Source organism: Abrus precatorius, unplaced genomic scaffold (genome assembly GCF_003935025.1).
Source record: "Abrus precatorius isolate BTA unplaced genomic scaffold, Abrus_2018 Scaffold5, whole genome shotgun sequence".
Classification (NCBI taxonomy): Eukaryota; Viridiplantae; Streptophyta; class Magnoliopsida; order Fabales; family Fabaceae; genus Abrus; species Abrus precatorius.
Genome location: NW_020874395.1, coordinates 3,231,888 through 3,256,726, shown reverse-complemented (window position 1 = coordinate 3,256,726; position 24,839 = coordinate 3,231,888). Strand labels below are relative to the sequence as shown.

General features: G+C 34.2%; 1 protein-coding gene across 2 annotated transcripts; it reads right to left on the bottom strand.

The window, feature by feature from the left end:
- Positions 1-406: 406 nt before the first annotated feature.
- Positions 407-24,666, bottom strand: LOC113867060 (protein furry homolog). Of its 2 annotated transcripts, none has more exons than XM_027502016.1 (17): positions 24,383-24,666; positions 24,163-24,281; positions 23,948-23,993; positions 23,734-23,806; positions 23,553-23,610; positions 21,679-21,774; positions 20,334-20,451; positions 19,996-20,262; positions 19,811-19,912; positions 14,446-14,803; positions 14,223-14,336; positions 11,323-11,951; positions 10,962-11,158; positions 8,091-8,298; positions 7,293-7,417; positions 6,269-7,037; positions 407-5,065 (listed from the first exon to the last, which is right to left on the bottom strand). In XM_027502016.1, the coding sequence occupies exons 1-17, from the start codon at positions 24,476-24,478 to the stop codon at positions 2,006-2,008; spliced, it is 6,435 nt and encodes a 2,144-aa protein (XP_027357817.1). In that variant the 5' UTR covers positions 24,479-24,666; the 3' UTR covers positions 407-2,005. The 2 variants fall into 2 exon arrangements, with proteins under 2 accessions (XP_027357817.1, XP_027357816.1); XM_027502015.1 differs by having other exon boundaries at positions 6,269-7,039; positions 7,298-7,417; positions 14,476-14,803.
- Between the last annotated feature and the right edge of the window lie 173 nt (positions 24,667-24,839).

The following is a 24,839-nucleotide window of genomic DNA, read 5'->3' as shown; positions in this document are numbered from 1 at the left end:
ACAAAGCGACAAGGAAAATGCTACAAGAATGCTTTGCAATCAATGTGGGACTCTCTTTTACCACATCATAACATGATGTAACAGCAAGAGTGATGTTATGTCACTTTTTTAATTTAATTAAGTAATTAGTCTCTCAAAACATCACCACTTTTGGTTTCAGTTATAAAAATTTTATTCAATTGTAGTCCAAAAAAGTATAAAAAAATACATTATTTTAGTGGTACGACTAAAACCACGTTTTTTTTTAAATCTAGGGACTAACATTGAATAATTTTTTTATCAATACTAAAATAAAAAATAATGATATTTTTAAGAACTAATATTAAGCTTTTTCAAGAACTAAATTGATTTAAGGGGCGTTTGGTATGTAAAATCTTTCTTTTTTTCTTCTAATTTTTGGGAATAATGTTATCTAGAAATGCTATGCATTTGGTATTCTTAAAAATATTTTCACGAGTATAGATAAAATCTTTTCTATCTTTACGCGGACATTAGATTTTTATCCTTGTTTTAGAATACTTATTGTAATACATGGTTAAAAAGAAGTTTGAAAAGAAGCGATTCATTGCTTATGGAAAGAGCAAATAAAAATGAGGGATCACTCAATTTAAGCAGAGAAAAGGGAATAAGGACCTATTAATGTGAATAGTTGGGAAATTACAAAGGGTGAGAAAAAGGTAGAGAACACCATGTGACACTCCAAGTGAGTTGTGTATTTACAAATACAATACACACAACATGCATTGCCTCACCAAGAAGTAGGACTGTGAAATAGCTTTGTAGTCACATGAACATGAACAGGCCCAACTCTGTTAGTTTGTCATGTGACATTTGCGTCAAGAAAATGTTTGCGTATTTGCACATAGCACCATGTCAAGTACACATATGCACATTTGTAGCAACAAAATAAAATAAAATAAATAGAATTGGCTAGATAGGTAACAAAATGGACCCAGAGTGATAAAATGAATTTTTTTTCTTTGTTGTTTTGCTAAATAATTTCTAAAAAATATCATCATGCTCAAGTCATGCAATAAGACAAAAAGTTCATGATCAATATATAGCACCACAGTTATCATCAAAATTTTAAAATACTTACATGTTATAATTTTAAATTGTGTTTAAATTTAATTCATTGCTTGTATAACATACTGAATATTCAAAACAAGAAAAAGCTTCTAAAATAGTAATTACAATTGTCAATGAATTATTGGCGAGAAGACACAAATATCAATGAATTCAAATTTCCTTTTTTCACTTGGTTTACTGCCACGACACTTGAGAACAATCTTCAATTACCTTATCAAAAGAAATAAAACTTAATTATATTTTAGGTTTTTATACTTCAAATTTAGTCCCTAGTCCCAAAATCTCATGCAATAAATTAACAAAATTATAATGAAGATGTGACATATTAATTAGTATAATTAGCAAAAAAAATGTATAAAATATTTAAGTAAAATGGTAAATAAACTATGTAAAATATTTTTTTATTGAATTAGTTTTTTATAATTTTTCATTGTAAATTTATATAAATCAATGATAAATAACATTGTTATATTTGTCAATTATTTGACAAAATTTTGAAGAGAAAAGCTGAATTTGAACAATTAAAAAGTAAAGAACACTAAATGTGAGTAATTAAAATTAGAGAAACTAAAATTGTACATAAAATTTAAAGTATAAGAACCAAAAATACAATTAAGTCAAGAAAAAATATTTTGTCCTTTTACAACCATTTTGTTCTATTTATAAAGAAAAGGAAAAAAAATAAATAGAACAAAATTTGTAAGATAGAGGGGCACAACTGAACAGTATAGCAATGTTACCATGGAAGTTAAATTATGCATGATATTTAACATCAAAAGGATATTGTCTACAACTATGAAAAGTTACAAAACTCATCCAAGTCTATAGATGCCTATGTACTATGTACAACCACTATCCTGTAGCAATCCCTACTTTATCTTTGGACAGAATATATACAGCAAATGGAATTATACAATCACGGGTTACCAATATTGGCCACAAAAGGGACTAACTTTTTCTGGTCCTTCCTCTTACCTATTGCACTTCTGTCCAATACCCGACCGAGAATCAGACGAGTATTCTGCAGAGCTACCTCTCTTGGCGAAGTTCCAGGCTCAGTTGACCCAAGCTGTCCTGGTGCAGAAACTGAGCCTAGTCCTGGTCCCAAACCATACTGCAGAGGGCCACTCCGGGCCTTGAACGAGGTCTGTGGGGCAAGCAACTTTTCTTCAGCACCACCAATTCCATTCTCAAATGAACCCAGTTCATGTGGATGAGAACCAGTCAATGAACTGCAACTTTGTAGAAGGGCTTCTAAAACACTTAGTGCTTCCCAACACAAAGTGCTTTCCACCAATTGGGATACAATTGCATAGATATGTGGACTCTGGGCAGCATCCATTGGTGTGTGCTGGAGGAGGGCTTTAAGCATGAGCAGAATGACGCGTTGATACTCAACTGGTCCCTTTTCTAGTAGCCTCAACAAGTGTCCGAAGGCCATAGTTGAATGTTTTGGAAACCATTCATTGCATAGGAGTGGTGAAACACATGCCAGAAAATTATCGATGCTTTTAATCTCACCTCGAGAGTAAATCATAAATACAGTGGCTAATTCATCCAAAGATTTTGCTCGACACCAAATCGCAATATTGGCAGCAACAGAGCAAGCCTTTTGGTATTGATGTTGAAGTGGTGAAGCAGGACCTATCACTAGGTCTTTGCTAAGTTGAAGACAGAGCCAAGGGAGTAACCCTATGATGTGCATCAGTAGTCTCGTATCAGAATCACCAAATATAGAATCACATGAATGCACTGTTATACGAGAGAGAACATCAATAGAGACGCCGTGACTGACACTTGACATAAGTCCTTTAAGAACAAGAGGCTGCACCCCTTCAAATGTTGGCAAACTCCCCTCTTGTAGAGGTTCATAGCCACTTTTAGATTCTGTACGTTGAAATTCTCCTAAATCACCAGTATCAAGTTCATCTCTAGGCATGCTTGAAAGGAGCACATTTTCCGTTGTGCGATCACGGAAAGATAAACGGTCAATCACATGAGAGAAGAGCTCTAGAACCTGGCGGTAGATATGAACAAAATCCGTGTGCATCATAGCAACGCACCCCCAAAATAGCTGAGGATAGAGTATAACCTTCTCTGGTTCCATATTCTCCACCATAACTTGTAATGTCATTAAAATTTCCATTACAAATCCCAAAACTTGAGGTACTGGATTTCCCAGACATCTATGGAGGCACCGAAGAAGGGATACACAAGCATCACTTGTTACACTTGGCCGAAGTGCTCGGTAGATCTGATGTGAGCGACAGGCAAGGTGTTTTGATGTACACTCCATAGCCCATCTAAGTGCTTCTTCTCCCCAAGTCTCCCGAAGGTCTCCTTGGAAGAAGATAGCATCCACCATACTCTGAACTAGGGCAGAAAGAAGTGCTGCACTTGGCAGTTCAGTTCTGATAAGGGTTGGATCCTCATTCTCCCACATCATGCTTCCTCGCTTTGATTGTACATATTTTATCAAGCTCACAACCTGCTGTTTATTCTCTCTATCATTATTTTCCACCTCATACTGCTCCAAATGGCGGCCTGCAAGGGAATATAGCAGATTAACAAGCAAATGCTGGCAATGCTCCAGTACAATGTCCTCTGAGCTATCCATTGAAACAAAGATAACATGAAAGAGTAGAGGCAAGTATTGGCGGAAATCTTCATCATTCTCATATGCAATTTCAGCAAGAAGAATCAGTGCTATATCAGCATGTGTAAGTGAATGCTGCTGATGACCCTGTAAAGCTGATTGAAGTTCTTTTGCATTCACAGCATGCATAGCACCCCCAGCATGCAGTCCATCTTCACCTGAGTTTGGAGTGTCAACAAGATAATCTCCACTATCCCGTGAAACATGGCGGCTACGCAAACTCCCTGTTGAGCTTCTAACACCCATCAAGGGTCCTGACATATTAACCAATGCTGGAAGGAGCTGTCCTGATCTTCCAGCACTAACTGGAACAATATTCAATTCTGGAGGCATTGGACTTAATGGGCCTGATACACTCCGCCCTGTCATACCTGCTGTTCTCCAGCTCAAGCTCCCACTAACATTTCTTAGCGGGCCATCAAGAGAACCTCTTACAAGCAATGGGGACATGTGCGGTTGATTATCCATGACAGAAGCCATTTGGGCCACAGCAGGACCTTGTGAGAATTCTAACACAAAATTTGCACTGGGATCACCCTTACTTGCACTTTGCCCAACTGGTTCAATGCTATCCTCTAGTAGTCGCTGAGACAACTGGAAAACTAGGTGATCTATAGTGCGTTGAGGGCATATTCGTGCTAAATATAGACTTACCCGTTTTGCAACACTGAAGTATGTAGCAAATGCACCACTTATTTCAGTTGATGCATTTGAGTCACAATCTTCAATGCCTTTTGTGATCAAGAAATCTAAAACAGGACTGATATTCCTATTTTTGCTAGCAATTGTGCTCCATAGTTTCTCAATTTCATCAGGAAATTGGTCTCCATGTCGCCATGTTACATAGTAAAGACTTTTCAACAACCTTTCACTCCATCCTTCCTTGAGTTTCCAGAAATTAAGGTTCTCAATCCATGGAGCCATGCATGTTAAGACCTGATGCTGAGCAATTATATCAACAGCATCTAACTGCCTCTGCATAATTTCCTCACAAAGAAGTTGACTTAGCACAGGATGATCTTTGGCAAGTTTACAGGAAAGCTTATATTGGAATTGTTGGTAGGAATCAGGAAGGTTACCAACAACAGCAGCTCGATAACTTCCTGAGCCCTCAATGCCATCCCCAGCCCATTCACGAACAGAAAGTGTCTCGAGCATCTGAAGGGCATCATCACGAATTTGTCTAGATGGATCTACCACCTTGTAAAGGATCAGACTCAACAGTCTCTGTATTTCACAGTTTGGTATCTCTTGGCGCATGTAGACCTCAGCCAGTACACTGAAGTACCCATCAGCTACAGAAGAATTAGAGTAGTAGCACTACAGAAAACAATAAAGTTGTATTAAGCTATAATGCCTGTATGACAAAACAGACAACTCCACATGAGAAATAATACAACGGAAGCATGATCTGAATGAAAAACAGGAAACATCAAGTAGATAAAATAAATAGCTCAGCCAAGGATCGGAAGGGTATGGATTAAGGAATTAGATCTGAAAAAATATTAAAAACAAAACTGCATATACAACAAAATAGTCTTTCCTCGCAATACATGTTCTGTGTTCCAAGTTTGTAGTTTCCTTAGGATCTCTCAATCTTTAACTTTCCACTTTTAAAATTTATATAATTATCAGCTAAAAAAAATCATGCACAGGTGAAGAATTGAGCATAGTGTCATATGGAGTCCACATACAAATGGGGCACTCTCCAGACCATTGATGACCAGAAGAGGAAGTATGATTGAGTTTGGTGACAAATGTTAAGACCTTTCAGATTAATGAAGTTGAGCATCCCTAGACCTTATAGAAAGAAAACAGAAACAAATACAAACATGCTTCAAATCCTGGTGTTCTTTCTGCATATATGTTCCATTTATCTGTTTGATTTCTTCATAACTATTGTGGCTTGTTGGTGGAACATACAGAGAATCTTGAATAATGACTTTATGTATTATATTCTAATAAAGGGATTACTTGTAATGCCACATTACACTTCCTGATTTCAAACAAGAAAAATCTTTCCCACTCAATTGTAGCCCAGCAGATTTTTGTTTTGTCTCGCACAAGAGCCCTCTAGACTTAAAAGTGTAGACAATGCACAGACCTATTTTAATTTTTTTAGCCTGTATACAGAGTCAATTTTTTTTGGAGAAGAACAATGATAAGATAACGAAGATCAAATTACTAAAACCATTTGGTCGTGAAGTTCAGATACCCTGTCAAGGACCAACAACTCTTAAAAAGGATCAAGTGCAAGTTTGTTTAATATTTTGGAGTTGGCAAACAGAATATGAGTGAAAGCAGAAAAGACAGCTTCAAATAACAGTGAGTTCACATTGGTAAATGTGCAAATGTAGGTTGGCATCATGAAAAATGTCAAAGAAACATGCTGTTAAGCTACTAGATGAAAGTTCAATAGCTCATAAATGAATTTTTGTGTCCTTCAACATTGTGAGGCAATATACTTCAGGAGAAGAACAATGTTTACATGTGATGCACAATACAGTCTGAAAAAAATATTACCTGATCAATGCAGGAAGGAAACAGGTCCAAATTTGTAAGCAAAAGATTCTTCAAAGCCAATTTTGCTAAAGATACACGGTGATGGCCTCCCCTAAGCCTGTCACGGCCAGCAGTTCCTCGGCCACCTTCCCCCTGATACTTTGTATATGATGGAGTTCTTGGATCGGCTGGTGAGAAACCAAATGGAGCTCTTGGTGTAGGCTCCAAAAATAAACCATTAATCCAAGATATCACACGCCCACTCATTTTCCTTGCATTGTCATCAAAACATGGTCCATATAAAAGTGACGCTATTGCATTCATGGATGCCCACTGGATTGCTTCAACTTGTTCATTCAATTCTTTGTCAAATGAGATTTTATCCACGGAATCTTTTGATCTCGCATGTTGAGAAGACTTGTAACGATCAACTTCACGTCTATAATCACTAACACCATCTTGACCCCATGTACTGCCTGTCTCATCACACCAGGAGAGAAGAAGATCAAATAAACGCTTCCTAGTTCTAACATCAAATTTTTCAGATTTTGAATCAACAAATTCTGGGGCTAAGGATCTTAGAACACAAGCAAGTGCATAGCGAAATGGTTGCATGTCTTGAAAACTTTCAGGAGATGTTGATATCAGTCTGGTTGTCTCATCAATGAATTTAAAATAATGGAGGCGAAACACTGGCTTGCGTGCTAGCATGCCAGGCCATATATTTTCTGCAACAGTACGAAAAATATTTGCAATGTGGACACGGAGTTCTTCCCGGCGAACCTTTTGACTCTATCAATAAATTATAATTGTAAGCGTCAAACTCTAGTTCAAAAATCAAGAAGCAGCAACAAAAAGAATACTGCAATAAAAGAATTAATCATTTCATGACTTCTAAGTTGACAGTTTACATATGCTGAAAAGGTATATGGATTTTTTTTTTAATTTCTTTCACTATGATACTATACCTTATCATTTATAATTTATGATTACTATCTATCTCAATGGCTGATAGAAATATAAACAAATTTTACAGATCCATAACAATACCTTCCACTTTGGTTTTCCTTCTGTCTCAGAAGAAACCTCATCAATAAAAGTCGCAAGTTCACTGAACATGATTTCACATGCTTCTAAGTGTGAGCGGCCAAGAGCCATGGTGGCTGCATGCTATATCAGAAACCTCCTTAGCATTAGATAGAGACATCAAAAGTGAAGGACAAAAGAATGACAGCAGAAACTTGGGAATTTAAATGCCTTTATATCAATAACACTGTAGTAATTAAAAGCCATCTATCCTACTAAGTCCTAATAACTCTACCACTATGCAAGATAATCAAAACTAGCAAATTTAAAAGGATCCCTTTCAATAGTAAAACCTCAAAAATAATAAACAGGCACAAATGCAAGAAATGGAATCAAAAGATTTCAATTAGAAAAATTATAAAGGAAATCAATGGGATCATGATATGTAAAATAAAGGATTATTGGATACTTAGTTGTAAAAATGTTTTTAAACCAGTGGCCAAAAAATTATATTTAGAAGTAAAATTTAAACACGACAGTGTAGCATATACTCTAAATAACTCACATCTAACTTCACCATGAATTTCTTTTTTCAAATGAGACTTGATTAGTGTTTCTTACCATTCAATCAAGAAAGGAACTAAAATTAGTTTAATCAAATGAAAGCAAAATTAGAATATAGTAAGACAGATAAATAAAATTCTCAGCTTCTGATGGCAATAAATACTAAACGATGTATCAAGTATGTGTGCAGCTCTTCATTAATGATATAGACTGTGAGCATAGACTTAAGATAAGATAAGTGAGGTGCACTTACAACATATGCATCAGATCCTGATTTTAGTGAAGGGAAAATAAGATGGTAAAGATCTTTGGTAGATTCTCGAGCAACCGGTGGACAAGAACAGACAAACATGGCATACATAAGCCACTGGTCCAGTTTATTATCAACATCCTGTGACTGATGAGCTTTTCCACCCAATTCAGCAGGTGTGATGTGAGCAAGACGTTGCATGACCTCTTTCCTGCCCAAATTTAAGAGATGTTACAAAATTTTGGCTAGCAATTATAAACAGACTGAGTGAAGGTTTTTTTTTTTTTTCTTGGGGGTGGGGAGGAAGCAATGCCAGTAAAAATCTATTTTTATTCACTTGCAATAATCATTCATCATTCAATGGAAGTTTCTCTTTTTCTTTTTTTCTTAAACTAGTTCATATGAAAATTATTGGTATAAAAACTAAGACCTTACTTTGTATTGTTAGCTTCAAGTATTCAAAACCACAATAAATTAAATAGGTTAAATTAATATTTTCTGATTATATGACAAGTGCCTTTTTTCCATTAGGCGGGATCAGCTACATGAATCAAGCGACAACATGTGTTCTATCAAAAAGTAAATATAAAAAAAATCAACAACAATCTTTATCCCTTGTGTTTATTTCAATAAGTGAAAGAAAAACGATTAAGGCAGAAGACAAAAAAAATTGTTTGTGTTACTGTCCATGCCTTTTTTTACCTTCTATCTATGTCCTTTACATTTTTGCTTTTTTCCCCCTTCTTGCAACCAAAAAATAAAAAAAATTTATTTGCTAATTTAATATTTTTTTAGCTTAAAAGTTACTTTAAGTTAAAAACTGTCAGGTTAGTATGTTAGGGGATCTTGGGATTTGGAGTAAAGAAAGCAAAGGTAAACAAAAGCTTCCAAAAATGAATTTTCAAAAAACACACATTTTGAAAAAAAAAAAAAAAAAGATGTTTTCTTAAAAAAAATCACTCCTTTTATTTTTTAGATCTTTTTCAAAAGATGATGAAAAAGTTTCGCTTAAAAAAAAGGGACTTACATATGGTTTTTATTGACTTGGAAAAAATATATAATCAGGAACCAAGCAAAGTGTTATGGAATACTTTCAAAAAGAAAGGACTGTATAACATATATTCGGACTATACAAGACATGTATAAGGAGATAACTACATGTATGAGAACTTCTAGAAGTGTATCTAAAGACTTCTTAACAGAGATAAATTTATATCAAGACTTTGCTTTGTGCTTTTGTTTAATTTAGGCTCAAATGTAAATACAAGTGACATGCAAAAGATTATCCCTAAGTGCATGCTCTTAGTGGATGACATAGTGTTGATTGAGAATTCAAAACAAGTGATTAATGCTAAACTTGAGTTATGGAAAGTGAATTTATAATCTAAAGATTTTTTCACTTGAGTATAAGTAAGATAGAGTATATGCATTGTAAGTTTGGGAAAAAACAAGATAAAAATCGTGTGGTGGAAATATTATATTAAAAGTGTTCAAGTTCAAGTACATGGGATCGATTCTCTAAAATAATGGAGAAATTAATGAAAATATTACTCATAATATATAAGTTGAGCGATTAAAGTGGAGAAAGACATCATTTGTTATTGTAAAATACTTATCAAACTGAAAAGAACATTTATCATTCTGTAATATGACTAGCTATCCTATATGGTAGTGAATGTTAGACCTTACAAGATGTCAAAGTGAGTGTGACAAAAACGAAAATATTAAAGTGAATGAGTGGTCGCATAAAAAAGAACAAGATAAGAAGTAATATTATGTTAGAATTTTTGGAGTAATATCTATAATAGAAAATATGACTGAAAACCATGTAAGATAATTTGGCCATGTGCAAAGAAAACTTTTAGAGAGAAGAGTGGACTGCATGACTTTTAATCTGGTAAAAAGGGATCGAAAGAGACCTAAAAGAACCTTATATGAATTAAAAGAGACAATTTAACTAATCAAACTTATAAAAATTTGAATTTTTGACCAATCTCAATGACATTGTGTGATTCATGTAGCCAACCTTACCTAGTAGAATAAGACTTGGTTGTTGTTCTTGTTGTTGTTGAATTGCATTTGGCCTAAATTCTCCTTTAAAGGAGAAGAGGAGCCAAAATATGTTGGTCCAAATTTTGTTGAAAGAACACTTCACCCTTGGGGAGCACTCTAACTTTGTTTACAAAGGGAATAAAATGCCAAGATAAGCATTCCTACAGTGTTTTCATGCTGTCTATAAATGTGATAAGGCAGTTTTGGTGAATGTTGAGTGTGCCTTGCGCCCTTCAACCCATTTTTTTCCCCACCTTCAGTGTTTTCAGCAGAAGGGGAGAGGCTAAATTTCCACGGCAATGTGCATTTATGCAGCTAAATCTGAGCATTCAGTTGAAGCATATTGCTCATATTTTAAAGGATGTCCCATTTGCAAAGCAGCTAACTTGAAACAAGATTAAGTCACTGGCTTCTATTTAGAGCAAGGGTCCATTGCTCTATGATTTTCTCTTTTGTCTGTCATTTATTTTCCCTTTTTCACTTTGGAGGATTCCTTATCCTCCAAATTCCTTATACTTTTCTTCTATTCATGTTTGTTATCTTCTTCTATTATAAAAAAAAAAGATTTATTTTAAGGGTTGACCTCGTTTTATTTGTTAGGCTCCTATGCTATGCAAAGAGATTTGACCGTTTTAACAGGATTATTGTTGGATCAGCAGACATAAATTTAGTATATTTTCTTGGCTGCTTAACCAAAAGACCAGTCTCCTTTTGATTGCTTCGTGGATATCTTTGCCCACTATTTTCCATTAAAATATATTTTAGTGCTATAGAGCTTGGATCTCAGTGAAGGCAGAAAAAGGAAAAAGAGCATGTACTTACTTTGCTTCCTGAACAGAGCTTGGACAAAGCTCAGCAGCGTATTTGATTAGCTCACTAAGACACCGAGCCCACCTGTTTTTGTCAGGGCTCTCAAATATTATAGATTGAAGAGTCACCTCAGGAGGAATGGCATCAGGTTCTCGTTTCAAATCAAATGGTCGCCCTGAGTCCCAATAGCAGTTCTGAACAATCTCATCCTGTAACACCCAGATATTTAACTCTTTTAAGGATAAAAAGCTTAATATGACAAATTAGAACCACAGAATAAAGGATAGAGTGAAGCCCATAATAAGACTACAAGGATCTTTGTGACAAAATTGAGTCCTAAAATAAAAAAAATAAAATAAAGGCAAGTGCATACCCCATGTTCTTCCAGAACATCAATAATAAATATTGGTTCAGCTTCATATTTCAAAATATGATTTGGTTGCTCATGTATTCTCAAGTCCCGAATATCATTCCTTAATGCACGAACACAACGCAACAATTCTAATGCTGTATGCCTAATTTGACTATCGACAGAACTAAGGAATATGAGGCCAACAGCATCAATTTCTGATGCACGAAATTCAATAGCTTCACTTGATTGTTGGAAGGAGGACTTTCTGAATCTCTCAGTTTCATGCCCTAGAGATTTTGCATCAGCATCAAGTTGTATCCTATCATCTATTAGACATGATCTCCAAAAGCGCATGAGTTCCAGCAGGCGCCCTAATGATGTTTGAATCAGAAGAGGGAATTCATCAGGTAGTCTTAATATGAAGTTGGCCATTCCCTTCATTACTGCAAAACGACGGTGGGGAAGGTATTTTACAATACGGTTTAGTACTTGCACTGCTTCTTCACGAACACCAGGGTCAATACTTATGCCATGTTGTGGTATTATTTCAGTAATTTTATCACTTCGCCCAACTTCTTCTATTAGATTTGGAATGCACTTAAGCACAGAGCGGAACAGATACCCTTGAGACTTTTCCTTGGTTACAGCATCTGCAAATGGTTACTTCTTATTGAGTCATGATAACAAGAAGAAATTCAATAGTCAACCAAACATAGAACATCCTAAATTTGGAAAAAGAAAAATGGAATTCCCCTTGCAAATAAGTAGTACTTTCCAACTTGCATCATTTTAATCCTATCATAATTTGTAATACCAACAAGCATAATTAAATTGAAAGGCAGACCAGTCTGCATCCACAGTTCCCATATATTTTACTCAAACTTTGAGGAAAGACTAAATGACTTCCAAGACCCCAAATCTAAACTACGTATTCTTCAACTTCTGCTTGCAGTTCATCTATTTCAGCTTAGTGTTCCAAAGCAACTAGCAAAGTAAACTTACATTGATAGAAATCAGTATGTGCAGGACAGAGAAGGAATATGAGACAAAGTCTAAATATATTCAATGAGAATTTGAAGAATTTGAGTGTGATCTATTAAAGTAACTGAATGAATTGACTTTCTTTGCAAGGAAGACCAGAAATACATCTATAGTTAGGGAATGCTAACTGTCTAAGTTTAACTGCTTCATAACTCAACAGCTGTAGCCTGTAACAACAACCTAGTTGACTCTGCATAAAGTCCAGTAACCAACTACAGTCACTAACTACCACACAAGTAATTACTACAACAAACATATAAATCAATTATTTCATTTTTAATTAGAAAAGAAACTTATTAAGAGAAAGGAAATATAAATGGAGAAGCAGATGATAAATATCACCCCTGCAAACCAGAAAACAAAGTAAACAAGTGGAAACAAAAGTAGACACTCAATGTTCTCCAATCTCTCTGTAGATCAATTAAAGGTGCATGCTCATACGCATTAGTTGTGATTGTTAAAATAGACAATGCAATTGTTTCAAATTTATGTTGTAAAGAACGTCTCTTTTCAGTATCAAAAGTACACATTTTTTTATACATTATTTCATGACACGCTGAAAAGAAAAAAAAAAAAAATTCTTAAAATACAAGATCAAGAGACTATCAAGGTAACATATATTATTATAATTCTAGATTTACAACTATCCATTTCACTTTAAAATTTTTAAAAAGCAATCAAATATAAAAGTAGAGATGTAGTAATATTTGTTATGGACCAAAAAGAATTGCTTTGATTTTTCTTTTCACTTTTCAGGGTTTTTAAAATGCATAGTCCAAATCTTATAAATTTTAGATTAAACATAAATTATTATGTGAACAAAATGTTCTTAAAGAGGTAGGCTTCTGATTCAAGAAACAAGGAGTATTAAACAAAATTGCCCCTAGATTTTCACACAGATCTGCTGTTTATAGTGTAGCTACAATCAGTCCGGGAGCTAATTGCAAGCTAATTTAAAGTGATCAAATAAATAAAGTTGACAAACTATTTACATGTGCAAAATAAGCTAAAATTCTAACAATAATGCCCTTAGCTTCATGATTTGTATAAAAAATTAAAAGAGCAAATCAATAACTACCAAAGTGGTGCACAATTATTAGTAATCAATCCTAATGCTTTTTCCATTGTGTGCGGGCATGTGAAAGGGTTATATCTCAAGCACTTCTCCTTCACACAAGATCCCATTAGGCTTGAAGTGTGGACAATACATAGGCTCACTTTATCTAGTGCTAAAATTAATTTGATTATGAAGAATGAGTGGCTAAATTGTTACAGTGAACGCAGTAGCAAGGATTTAACTCCTGACAATTTGATTATATACATATTACACTTTAAATACCATGTCAATAAATCAACTCTCCTAAAAGTTTCAGCTATTCAGTCTGTGGTTTTTGTCATGAATATACCACTTGAATGCTAGTCAAATAAATAGTTTGTGAGGTTTAAAGGTAATTGTAAAGTAAAATACTATATTTTTTCTTAAATATATTTAATTGATGATATATTTTTGGATAATTACATTCACCATTTTCTGTCCCCTTTATTCTCACTCTTCCTATTCCTTGTCTCCACTATCTTCTCTCCTTAATGCCTCCACCATCCTCCTTTTATATATTTACAAAACTAATCCATGAAATTATATTTTGGATGCTAAGGGAAATGCATTTGTACATAATAATATATATAAAGAGAAAATTTTGCAGAAGACTACAAATATAACGTGATCCAAGTGAAATTCTTTATTAATGAAACCTGTAAGTTATATATAAAGAAACAGGTTTGCCACAATATAATTTGAGGCTTGGTTCAGCATTTTTCACTGTAATGCTTCCACATAAAGTAGACCTTCAATCAAGCTGGCATATAACATAAGCAATTACCTATTGTGGTCCGTGAAGATGTCAAAAGTGCCTGACTATAAGTTTTATGACATGATCTTAATATTGACTCAATTGCAGCTTTTACTTTTGGAATGTAGTGGCCAATATCAGGACCTGCTCATTCAACAAAACTGTCAGTCTACTGCAGAAAATAGACCTCCAAACAATTGTTTCAATTAAATGTAACCATGTACAATTATTCTAGGTATATGACTAATTGTACCTTTAAATATATCCAAACCAAAATGCTTACTTGAAGGCGACATGACAATGGCAAGCAATGCACGTAGACCAATAACCTTTGCTTCACTAGGGCTGTCTTGCTTGAGCAATTCTAGTATCATATGGTTCATGGTAAAATCAAGATTATGTTCAGCTATTGTTACACAAAATTCAACAAGTTTATCATGTTGAACATCCTGAGTAAGCAATCCCTTCCTTAAAACTGTTAAAAGTTGTGAAGTTACACTGTCTAGGTTGTCCCATATACGATTTGGGGCCTGGTTAGCCGCATGGACACTCAAGTAAAACCTTAAAACTCGATGAAGACAATCCAAAGCCATGAAACGATGATTCTTATCCTGCATGGTCAAACAGGGAATAGATTCTTCACACTTAAAAAGAAAACATAATGGTGAGAAATAATGAAGAAACTATCAACTCCAGTGAACCACTTATACATATTAGAACCTAAAGTGTTAAGACAAATTATCTACATGCTTTCATCAGGGATTGACAAAGGACATTTTAGCACCCTTCTTTGAGTTGCCTGTTACTTGGAAGAAATGCATTTGGAGGCATCCTAACTAAGAGAGGATGATGGTGTATAGATTTGGAATATCACAATATACGTAAAATTTAGGAATATGAGTATCATTTTGGTAGTTTTGACAGTTTTTATAGTAGAGGCATCCATTGGTGTCTAATACAATTGTTGGCTTGTCTGTTTGAATACTACAATGTACTTACGTACTTTAGTATATGGCCTACGTTTTTTATGAACTGATAATTTTTTTACAATCAGTTAATTCTTTTCTCCTTCTCTCCTGCCAGATTCTCACTTGCACTGTCCCTGCCTCCCCACTTTTTCATTATTATTATGCTTGTACTATATCAAAAGGACTCAAATATGAATTTGCCTACATCCCTTGGGGACTCTAACAAAATAGTTAGGAATGCGAATCACTTAATCCATCTCTAAATGCTTAAAACCATATGATGGATCCAGAAGGATTTAATCACTAAACAAGTGAAAGTTCTTTGGGCTAAAAGCCTGAACAAAGAGCAACTATCTTTACCTTGAGTTTGAATTTAGAATAGGGATGTTAAGGGACAATCCCTTGACCAACAAACACCTTATATAGATATTCATATATTTAATGCATGACCCAACTTTATATATGTTAGGTAACCCCCCCATTCATGGTTAGTTATGATATGTTAGTTAGGGACATATTAGTAGTTATTTACAATATATTATGTAGTTAGCTTGAATTAGTTAGTAGTTGGGTAGGTTGAGATTTCAGAAGAAATAAATAATACTTCTATAAATAAGAGGGAGGAAGAGAGAGAGATCAACTTGTCAATTTTGAGAGTTAGGGCCTTTGGCTTAGGAGGCTCTAATACCAATTAATAAGAACTTTGGGAGAATCACATCAAAAAAGTTAGCCATTGTAGTTGGAGAGCTCAATACCTTATAAACTCAACATTAGAATCCCATACTTCCAATGTAGGACACCTTGCAATTGGATCCTAACAATATATTCATATATTTAATAGTTATTTAAAACAACAATAACAACAAACCAAGTCTTCTTACTAGGTGCAATCAACTACATAAATCAAATAACAACATAATGTTCTTATTGTAAATAATGTCTATAGACAAACTATTGACCAATAAATCTTTCCTAAACCCTTTGCCTCTAGTGATTGAACTATTGTCCATTTGATCATGCATGCCCAAACTACCTAAGGAAGCTCTATCATCTTTTCTATCATAGGTGCTACGCCAACTTTTTCTCTAAAGCATTCATTCCAAATTTCAATTTGTCTAATTTGTCCACTCATCCAATGTGACATTCTATATGTACTACATTGAGTTTATTGTCTTGTTAGTTTTTTTTTTACTATCCAACATTCAGTTCAATAAAAAATCATAGCTCTTGTGGCTGTGCAGTAAAGTTTCCTTTATGCTCGAGTGTCACCTTTTAGTCATATATAACACATAAAGCACCTTGTTTCCTCCATTGCGTCCATCCCACTTGAATCCTATGGTTTAGATCTCCCCTTATTTCTCTATCTTTATGTATATGGACTTAAGATACTTAAACCATATAACTTGTAGCGAAATAACTTCTCCTCCAAGTTTTACCTCTATACTAGGGTTATATACTCTATTTCACTTCTTAAACAAAAGTTACGAGCTTCCAAAATTTGTTTCTTGATGTGAGCAATTCATGCATTAGCTTTAGGATTTATTTCTATTTAATTATGCATAATATTTCATTTCGATTGAATTTTATTAAGTATTTTACTTGTTTTGTTCAAGTTACTTGTTTTATATGTTTTTTATGTAGAAGAGTGGATTTTGAAGATAGAATTTGGAGGTTGGAATGAAGAGAATGAAGCTTAGGAGATTTTTGGGGTTTAAAATTGAAATAATAAGTCTTAGACAACAAAGTGTACAACCTGCCTGTGTTAAGAAACATACCTGTGTTCTTATCTAATCTAAAGTAGCTGAAAAAGAGCAAGGCAACAGCGAACACAACCCAGTTATGTGACAGGACACACTTGTGTTCACACTTCACAGTATTGACAACACTTTTTAAAAGAGATTGAGTTTTCTTTCTAAAGGTCCAAAAGAAAAGCATTGAAAGCTTATCTATAAAATTCTAAAAAATGGAGTTTTCTTATTGAATTCGTTGAGTCCCCTATTTACATGATTTTAGATGTTAAGGGAATGACTGAAAAATGAACCTTATCGTTGACAATCCCAAGATTAAGCTCGAGATTTGTAACCACAAAAGTAGGCTAAATTTCTTGAGAAATTATGAATCGCTATAAAACTTGATGTATTTAATTAGATAAAATTATCATGAAAGTAGAAGTTAGTCTAAATAGATATGTTATTGTACTACAAAAGAAAACAATAATCACTTTAGGGTAATTCACCTGCAAGAAAAATAAAAAAATAATATAGGATCTATTTTAGTTTAGTTTGTATTCTAATTTACAATGAAACTAATCCCTAGAAGGCTAGAAGTTTGTTAGAGTTTTAATTAATTTCTTTTTTAATTATTTTCTCTTTCCTAATTTCTTTTTAATCCGTTTAATTAATTGGTTATATTAGGTATTTAAATTGTAATTTTTTAGTACTTAATAGCACAGTTTCTGTGAATATGATAACTCTTTATATTACTTGGTAATAACTGTACTCGGTTGTAGCTCTAACATTTCTACATCTCTAACTATGCTCCAAATAAAACTGTATCATCTACGCAAAAAAAATATAGGCATCATGGTGCCGCTTCTTGGATATGCTCAATAAGCATAATGAAGACCAAGGCAAAGAGATAAAAGATCAAAGCTAACCCTTGGAACAATCCCACAATTATAGGACTGTGGTCCCATCTTGTGTCTGAACCTATATTATGACCCCTTAATGCATATCCTTAATTGCTCAAATATATGCAACATAAATTCTTTTCTTCTCTCAGGCCCTTCACAATATGTCTTTTGGCACACTAATTTACACCTTTTCCAAATCAATAAACCACACGTAAATCTCTTTTCCTCCAATATTGCTCCATCAAAATTTGTCATAGGTATATTTCTTTCATGGTCAACCTGCACAGCATAAAACCAAACTAAATTTTAGTAATATGAGTCTTGTCTTATTCTTCGCTCCATAACCTTTTCCATAACTTCACATTTATAACTCATGAGTTTTGTCCCCTTATAATTTGAGCAATTCTGTATTCTCCATTGTTCTTATAGATAGGAATTAGAGTATCATTACTCTATTCATCCAACATTTTCTTAAACAACATTTTGAATCAGCCAATACCTTTCTCACCTAGACCCTTTCATAACTTAATGGGTACATTATCGAATCCATCCACTTTGACATTTGCCATCTTCTTCAATGCTGCTTTAACCTTAGGCTCTCACATTCTACAATAAAAGGTATAATTTTGGTCCTCATTCCCAGTGTTTGGTCCTCATTTTGCTTCTTTAATATCTTATTCTCTAACCAGGACTTTACCTTCTCCATCTTTAATGCATTTCACTTGATCCAAGTCTCTTGACTCTTTTTCCCAACTTTTAGCATGCCTATAAATACTTCTATCTCCATCTTTGGTGCCTAACTTACCCACCACTTTCTAAGTATTGTTCTAAGGTACATCCTATTTTTCCTGATTTTCACATTTTTACACAAGGACCATGCTTCATAATATTCCCTTTTAAACTTCACATATCATGCACACTAGCATTCCACCACCTTGATTCTTTACCTTCAAGTAAGAGCCCCTTGACTCACTAGTCACTTTTTGCACCCTTCCTAACCCTTCAAGTATTCCCACAAATCATTTTACACTTTCATGCCCCTCCAAAATATTCTTCCACCAAAATCTTTGCTGAAAGTTCCTTTGTTTTTCACCTTCAGTTGCCACCACTTGAACTTTTAAAGCCTACCTTGGTATTTCCTCCTTACTCTCTTGTCTGCTCTTACATCCACGACCAAGACTCTAAGTTGGGTGGTTAAGCTTTCCCTAAGTATGGCTTGAGATCATGCAACCCCACTTTTATAGATGACAAGATGCTCCTACCTCTTCATAAAACAAATGTTGGCTATTGCGAAACAAAATTATACAGTTAAAAAAGACAACCACAACTAGAAATTCAATAGAGCATATAAATATAGATGGCAATACTTTAATTTGTTTATTATAGGAAAGATTTTATGTCAATAAACCACAATCAAATAAAACCTTAATGTCAATAAAACAAACTTAAGTGAAGGATCCCCAAACCTAGAGAGAAGAGGAAGTAAGCAAATCAAAAGGAAACAAAAAATGAGAATTATATTTCTGGAAAATATATATTTTATATTTCTTTCTCATGCAAAAAGTAAGTTTAACAATGATGAGTACTACTTAGCTGAAACATGAGCATTTTCCCAAGAATACTATATGAGTGTCAAATCAAGGGGATTTTTAGAGAGAGATAGAGAGAGAACATAATATTTTCAAGAGAATTTATAAAATAAAAAGCATTTTGTTCTTGTATAATGGAGTACATAAGTTTAGCATATCATCCATATATATAAACTCTTGAAAGAGTTAGAGGAGACTATTCCCTAGGATAATAAAAAATTATGCAACTTCCCAAACACTAATATCCATGAACTTTAGATGCATTTTAGCAAGTGATACATGAACCACAAATACTTTCAATAGTGAGGTAACTGTTAATAAATTCATGCTCAAAGCTCATTTAACCTCCTATATAATAAACTCCATTCAGTTTATTGTTTTCCATGATTCAAATGTAAATTAGCATGTGCAAATTAAATTTGAACTTACCCTAAGATGTTTGTACAGTTGATCCATGTGAGGACTTAAGTTGTTGTGAAATATTTGAGGATCACCAAGACATAGAAGAAGCGTTACCAATGGGTACCCAACCTACATGACAACGTGAAATAAAACTTTAGCATAATTAGCAATAGACATTGAAAAATAATAAAATTGGTGTGAGAATCACTTACTGCAATGTGTTTGCTCTGTTTATCCATCCAATGCATGAGCTGACCTCTTATTCGTCCAACAGCTTCATACCACAATGTAAGTGCTGGCTCTACACCAGAAGGTGGCCACTGGTTTTTCCCACCATCTGCAAGAGGTGCTAGGATATTTGAAAGCATATTGCACAGAGCATGGTGAAGCTCACTTTTCCGTTTATGAGGAGCACGATTTAAAGGGTTTGCTTTTGCAACAAAGGAAGCAGATGCATTTAAACCACCCTCGGTTTTAACCTGAGAAGGAGTTTATATTTAAATTATACCAATTTTATGCTTTCCATGAAATATTTAATTTTTATACATACCCCAAGCTTCAGGTAGCGCATCCCATTTATGATACTAAGTGTTTCACTTCTAGCGGCACTGGTGTCAATTCGACGAGTGTTGAGTTCCATGAAAAACCGCTCAGTAACAGAACTAAACCTACAAGAACAAGAGAGGAATACCATGAAAAAACATAAAGATTCCATAGTTAAGACGCAAAGGAAGACAACAATGACTCAGCTTCATATTCTTAGCAATGACAAAACTGAACCGTAGTAAAAATGGACTGAAGCAGAAGCACCCCTAAAATTTTAAAATTTAATACACACAAACAAACCAAAAGTTAACCATGTAAAATTTGCAAAGCTTTAATATTTAAGGTCTGATAATATTTATATACACTTTTGCCGCCTTACTGCAACTAAGGTGATTCGGGGACTAAAAGAACAACAGTAATCCCAATACATAATGAAAGAGGCAGTAAATTATTAAGAAACTTAGGCCTAACTCACTCTCAAAAACTAACACATAGAAGGAAGACTGCTCTAACCCTTATAAAGAGTATTCTATCGCTATTCTTAACTAATGTGGGACATTTTAACACACATTTCTCATGCCCAAGACTAGACATCTGGTACGTGAAATTTGTAGGACTAGACATCTACACGGGTGGCCCAACAGGACTGGACATCTGTGAGTAGCTCAACATTCAAACTAGATAGGCTTTGATACCATATTAAGAAACTTAGGCCTAACTTACTCCCAAAAGCTAGCTCATAGAAGGAAAACTGCCCTAGCCGTTATAAAGAATATTCTATCTCTATTCCTAACCAATATGGAATATATTGACATAAATTAAGATTGAATTCTTTGAAGAAGTCAGTCCCACAGGCATCCAATGTAGCTTTCCTAACAAGGAAAGCCAGAACTAAGTGTGCCAAAGAGGACTCAAGTTACAAGAGAACATTTGTGTACTAGTGCTCTAGTACTTTGCATTTTCTAAATAATATATTGCCATTGCTTTATTCAAAATTAGTATAAAGGCATCAACAAGGAAATCAGAAAAAAACCAATACATATATCAAGAGCAGCATATGATGAAAGTTCACTAAATTTCCATACTACAAATCAATCAAGAATTAACATAAAAAGATTGAATTTCTCCCTAAGCCATGAAACTTTAAATTCCTAAAGAAGAAAACTACATATTATGAAAAAAAATAAAAGAAAGTTTAAGACCAATCAGATTTCAATGTATCTCAAAAACAAATGAATCTGATTGATATGAAGACATAATCATGAAATATGTATTAGCCTCATAATGGTAAAATAATTTTCGATCATGCAAGATAAGTTATAAATACAACTCTGTGATAAGTCAGCTACCTTATGCGGGACAGAGCACCTAAGAGTTGAGCAACTAAGTCCAGAAGAAGCCCCCTCAGATCAACCAGCGAGGGATATTCAACCTGGCTAACAACCCTGCAACAAGAGTTGACTAAGCTCACACAAAGTTTATGAAAGAATATGAGAATAAAAAAGTTTATTGATATTTTAATCATGATTCTTCATAATTGGTTTCTGAAATAAAATATTCTAGTCTGAATGAGAGTAATAATGATTTCAATTTAATCTTATCCATAATTCAGCTTAAATAAATTGAAAGTGAAACCAATGTTGAATACCCAAAAATCAAAATGAGAAGAAGAGCTGCTTGAGGATTACACAATTATTACAGGCTTTAAGACACCACGGGATATTCCAGCTATGTTTATGTTATGAGTAATCAGAGTAGTGGATAAATAATAATCTTTGTTATCGTTCTCAAGTTGCTCGGCTGATAAAGTTGGAGATTCACAGAAATGAAAGAGCTAGAGAAAACAGAGAATTCTGACATGCAACTGAACTGGTATTTGATTATTGGAAAAGTTATCTCTGAACTGAGAACAAATACAATATATACTTAGAGCTCTCTCTCTCTCTCTCTCTTGCTGACTAATAAGTAATAACAGAAGCCACAAGTGACTGCAGCTAACAGCATTAAGAGTTAGTTTTCAACTTTTCATTAAAGTATACCAATGTACCCAATAAGAGGAGCATTACACGAGTAGTAGACTAACTATTCAATGACTAATAGGTGCTTTGGCAATGGATTTTAACTATTTCTTAGGACAGTGGGTTTGGCAAAGCATGGTCAGAGTCAGACCATTTCTATATATTCATTTAGGAGGTATTGGTTAAAGAAATAGCACAATATCCATTAGAAATACAATATGTAGGTAACATCTCATAATATCGTTATTTTATGCTAGAATATATTAAAGTACCTTACATGATTTCTTAGGATTGGTTTCCACATGTTTCATTATTTGCTTCCTTAGTTTAGTGTTATGTCTTCCGTATCACATCTGATTGAATCTTATATCATCATATTATATCACATCCATCAAGTTGTTATACACAAGATAGTTTATTTTAAATGTCTATTCTCTTTCTTCCTCCTCCCCAGCCTAGATCCCTGCAATTTCAACAAGATCTTTTGAGGAAGTGTGCTGCTTTTTCAGGTTTGTGGTGGTTTCAGCTGAATTGAAATGCCAAAGCTTCTACTTTGAATAATAAGTTTTTCTATTAGCATTTTTTATTGGACAAAGTTGCCCTTTGATTTTGTTGTGAGATTCAACCAATGGATTTTTTAAAGGGGCTTTCTATTTCTCTAGTGCACATATAAAAAGATGCATGAGCTCTTTAAACATATAGGTCAGGGACACTGCAGAACTGATTGACTACCAAGTGGATTTGTCATTGATCTTAGGATAGAGTGTTTTAGAGTGACATCAACTATCAGTAATTACTATGTTAATGCTTGGAAAAACTTCACAGAAGCTACAATTAACAACCATTGGAGAGACCGAGAGACAATAGAAGTTTGAATTTTATTTTTCTTTCTTTCGCAGCTGAAGCACTCTACATTACAAAGAGTAATAATATAGGAAAAATGTATACCAGTTGTGAATTTAGATTGAAGTAACCAGAATACTGGTGACTTAAGCAATTAAGAGCCTAATATCAACTTCTACGGTGAGAACAAAAAAAGGTGGAACAGTATTTGAAAGGTGAACCCTATATAATATAATTTGGACATAATAAAATGCAAATGGCCCAATTGCTGCAGGAGTGATTACAGTTTTACTAAAAAAAAATTATTTTTCCTAACTACGAGCACACTACAGAGTTGCTTTTTCCATCTACAACAGCATTACCTGTCAGCATTTATTAACCAGTCGAAAACAAAATTTTCAAGTCCAGACCACAGCTTCTCTGTAGCAAATAACAAGTGAGGGCTATAAGTAGAAATAAAAAACTCACTGGACAATAACACACATAATATGTTATAAACCACACACGCACACACAATAATATAGTTACAAACGAAGTACAAACCGGTAAGCCCCTCTTGTGGACAACACTCCACAAAGCGGATGCAAGCTGAGCAAAAAATACACTCCACCGCAAGCTGAACTCGACATAAAACAAAAATCTATCATAAACCTAGGAATTAACTAACCGCAGTTTCGTAAACAAAACCGAAACATATGTGCTAAAATTCAAAATTTTCCAAACATTCAATAAAATTTCAAAACTCTTGCACACAAACCTTTCTTTGGAACGTAGACGCATCATTGGCACCCTTTGGAGATTCACTACAACAATTAAAAAAAGTAAAAAAATTCAGTTTTATTTATTTAACTACAACAGAGTCGGATATGTGCAAGCACAAGCAATACTTGGCAAAATAATAATAATAATAATGGTTAATTAATGATTAATTAAGATTGGGAGAGCGAAAGAGAAGAGGAAATGTAAATTAACCTCTCTCTCCATCTCAATAAGGCTTCCAACAGAGGAACTGGTGTGTGGCGTGCAACCATGGCGAGCGAATCAAGCACTTGCTCGTAGGCGGGATCAGATGGTCGGAGGTACTGCCCATCCTAGAGTGAACCCGCACGCCAATTACCAAATCCAAAGCATGAAATTGGAACTTCATTAAGATAAACACAGAGAATGAAAAAAGAGGCATCAATGTGTGTACCTGAGCTTGAGCGGTTTCGATACGACGTCGTGCGAGAGGGAGGAAGCGCTGAAGCAGAGCGTCCACAATCAACTTGGCAGCACTCCCTGCCTTCATTTCAATTCAATTAATAAACCATTCGTTTTTCTTCTTACTCTGATTCACTTCGTAAATGCGATAATAATTGAAAAATAAAAGGGGAATCAAATTGGGAACGAGAGAGGTTCAAAGGGGTTTGAGGATCTGAAATCGTTCGATACTCCAGCTTCCGCTTCCGTGACGTGACCATCGCCGTGAGATTACGCCCAAACTTTTGGTAATAAAACTGTTTTTTTTCTTTTCTCGTTTTATTTAATTATACATCAACCTTCTCTCTTGTGTTTTAACTGGGTAATTAAAAATATTAAAAAATTAAATTACATTATTTACTTTTTATTATTTAAAATATTTTTTGAATAGAATAATTGATTTTTTATTT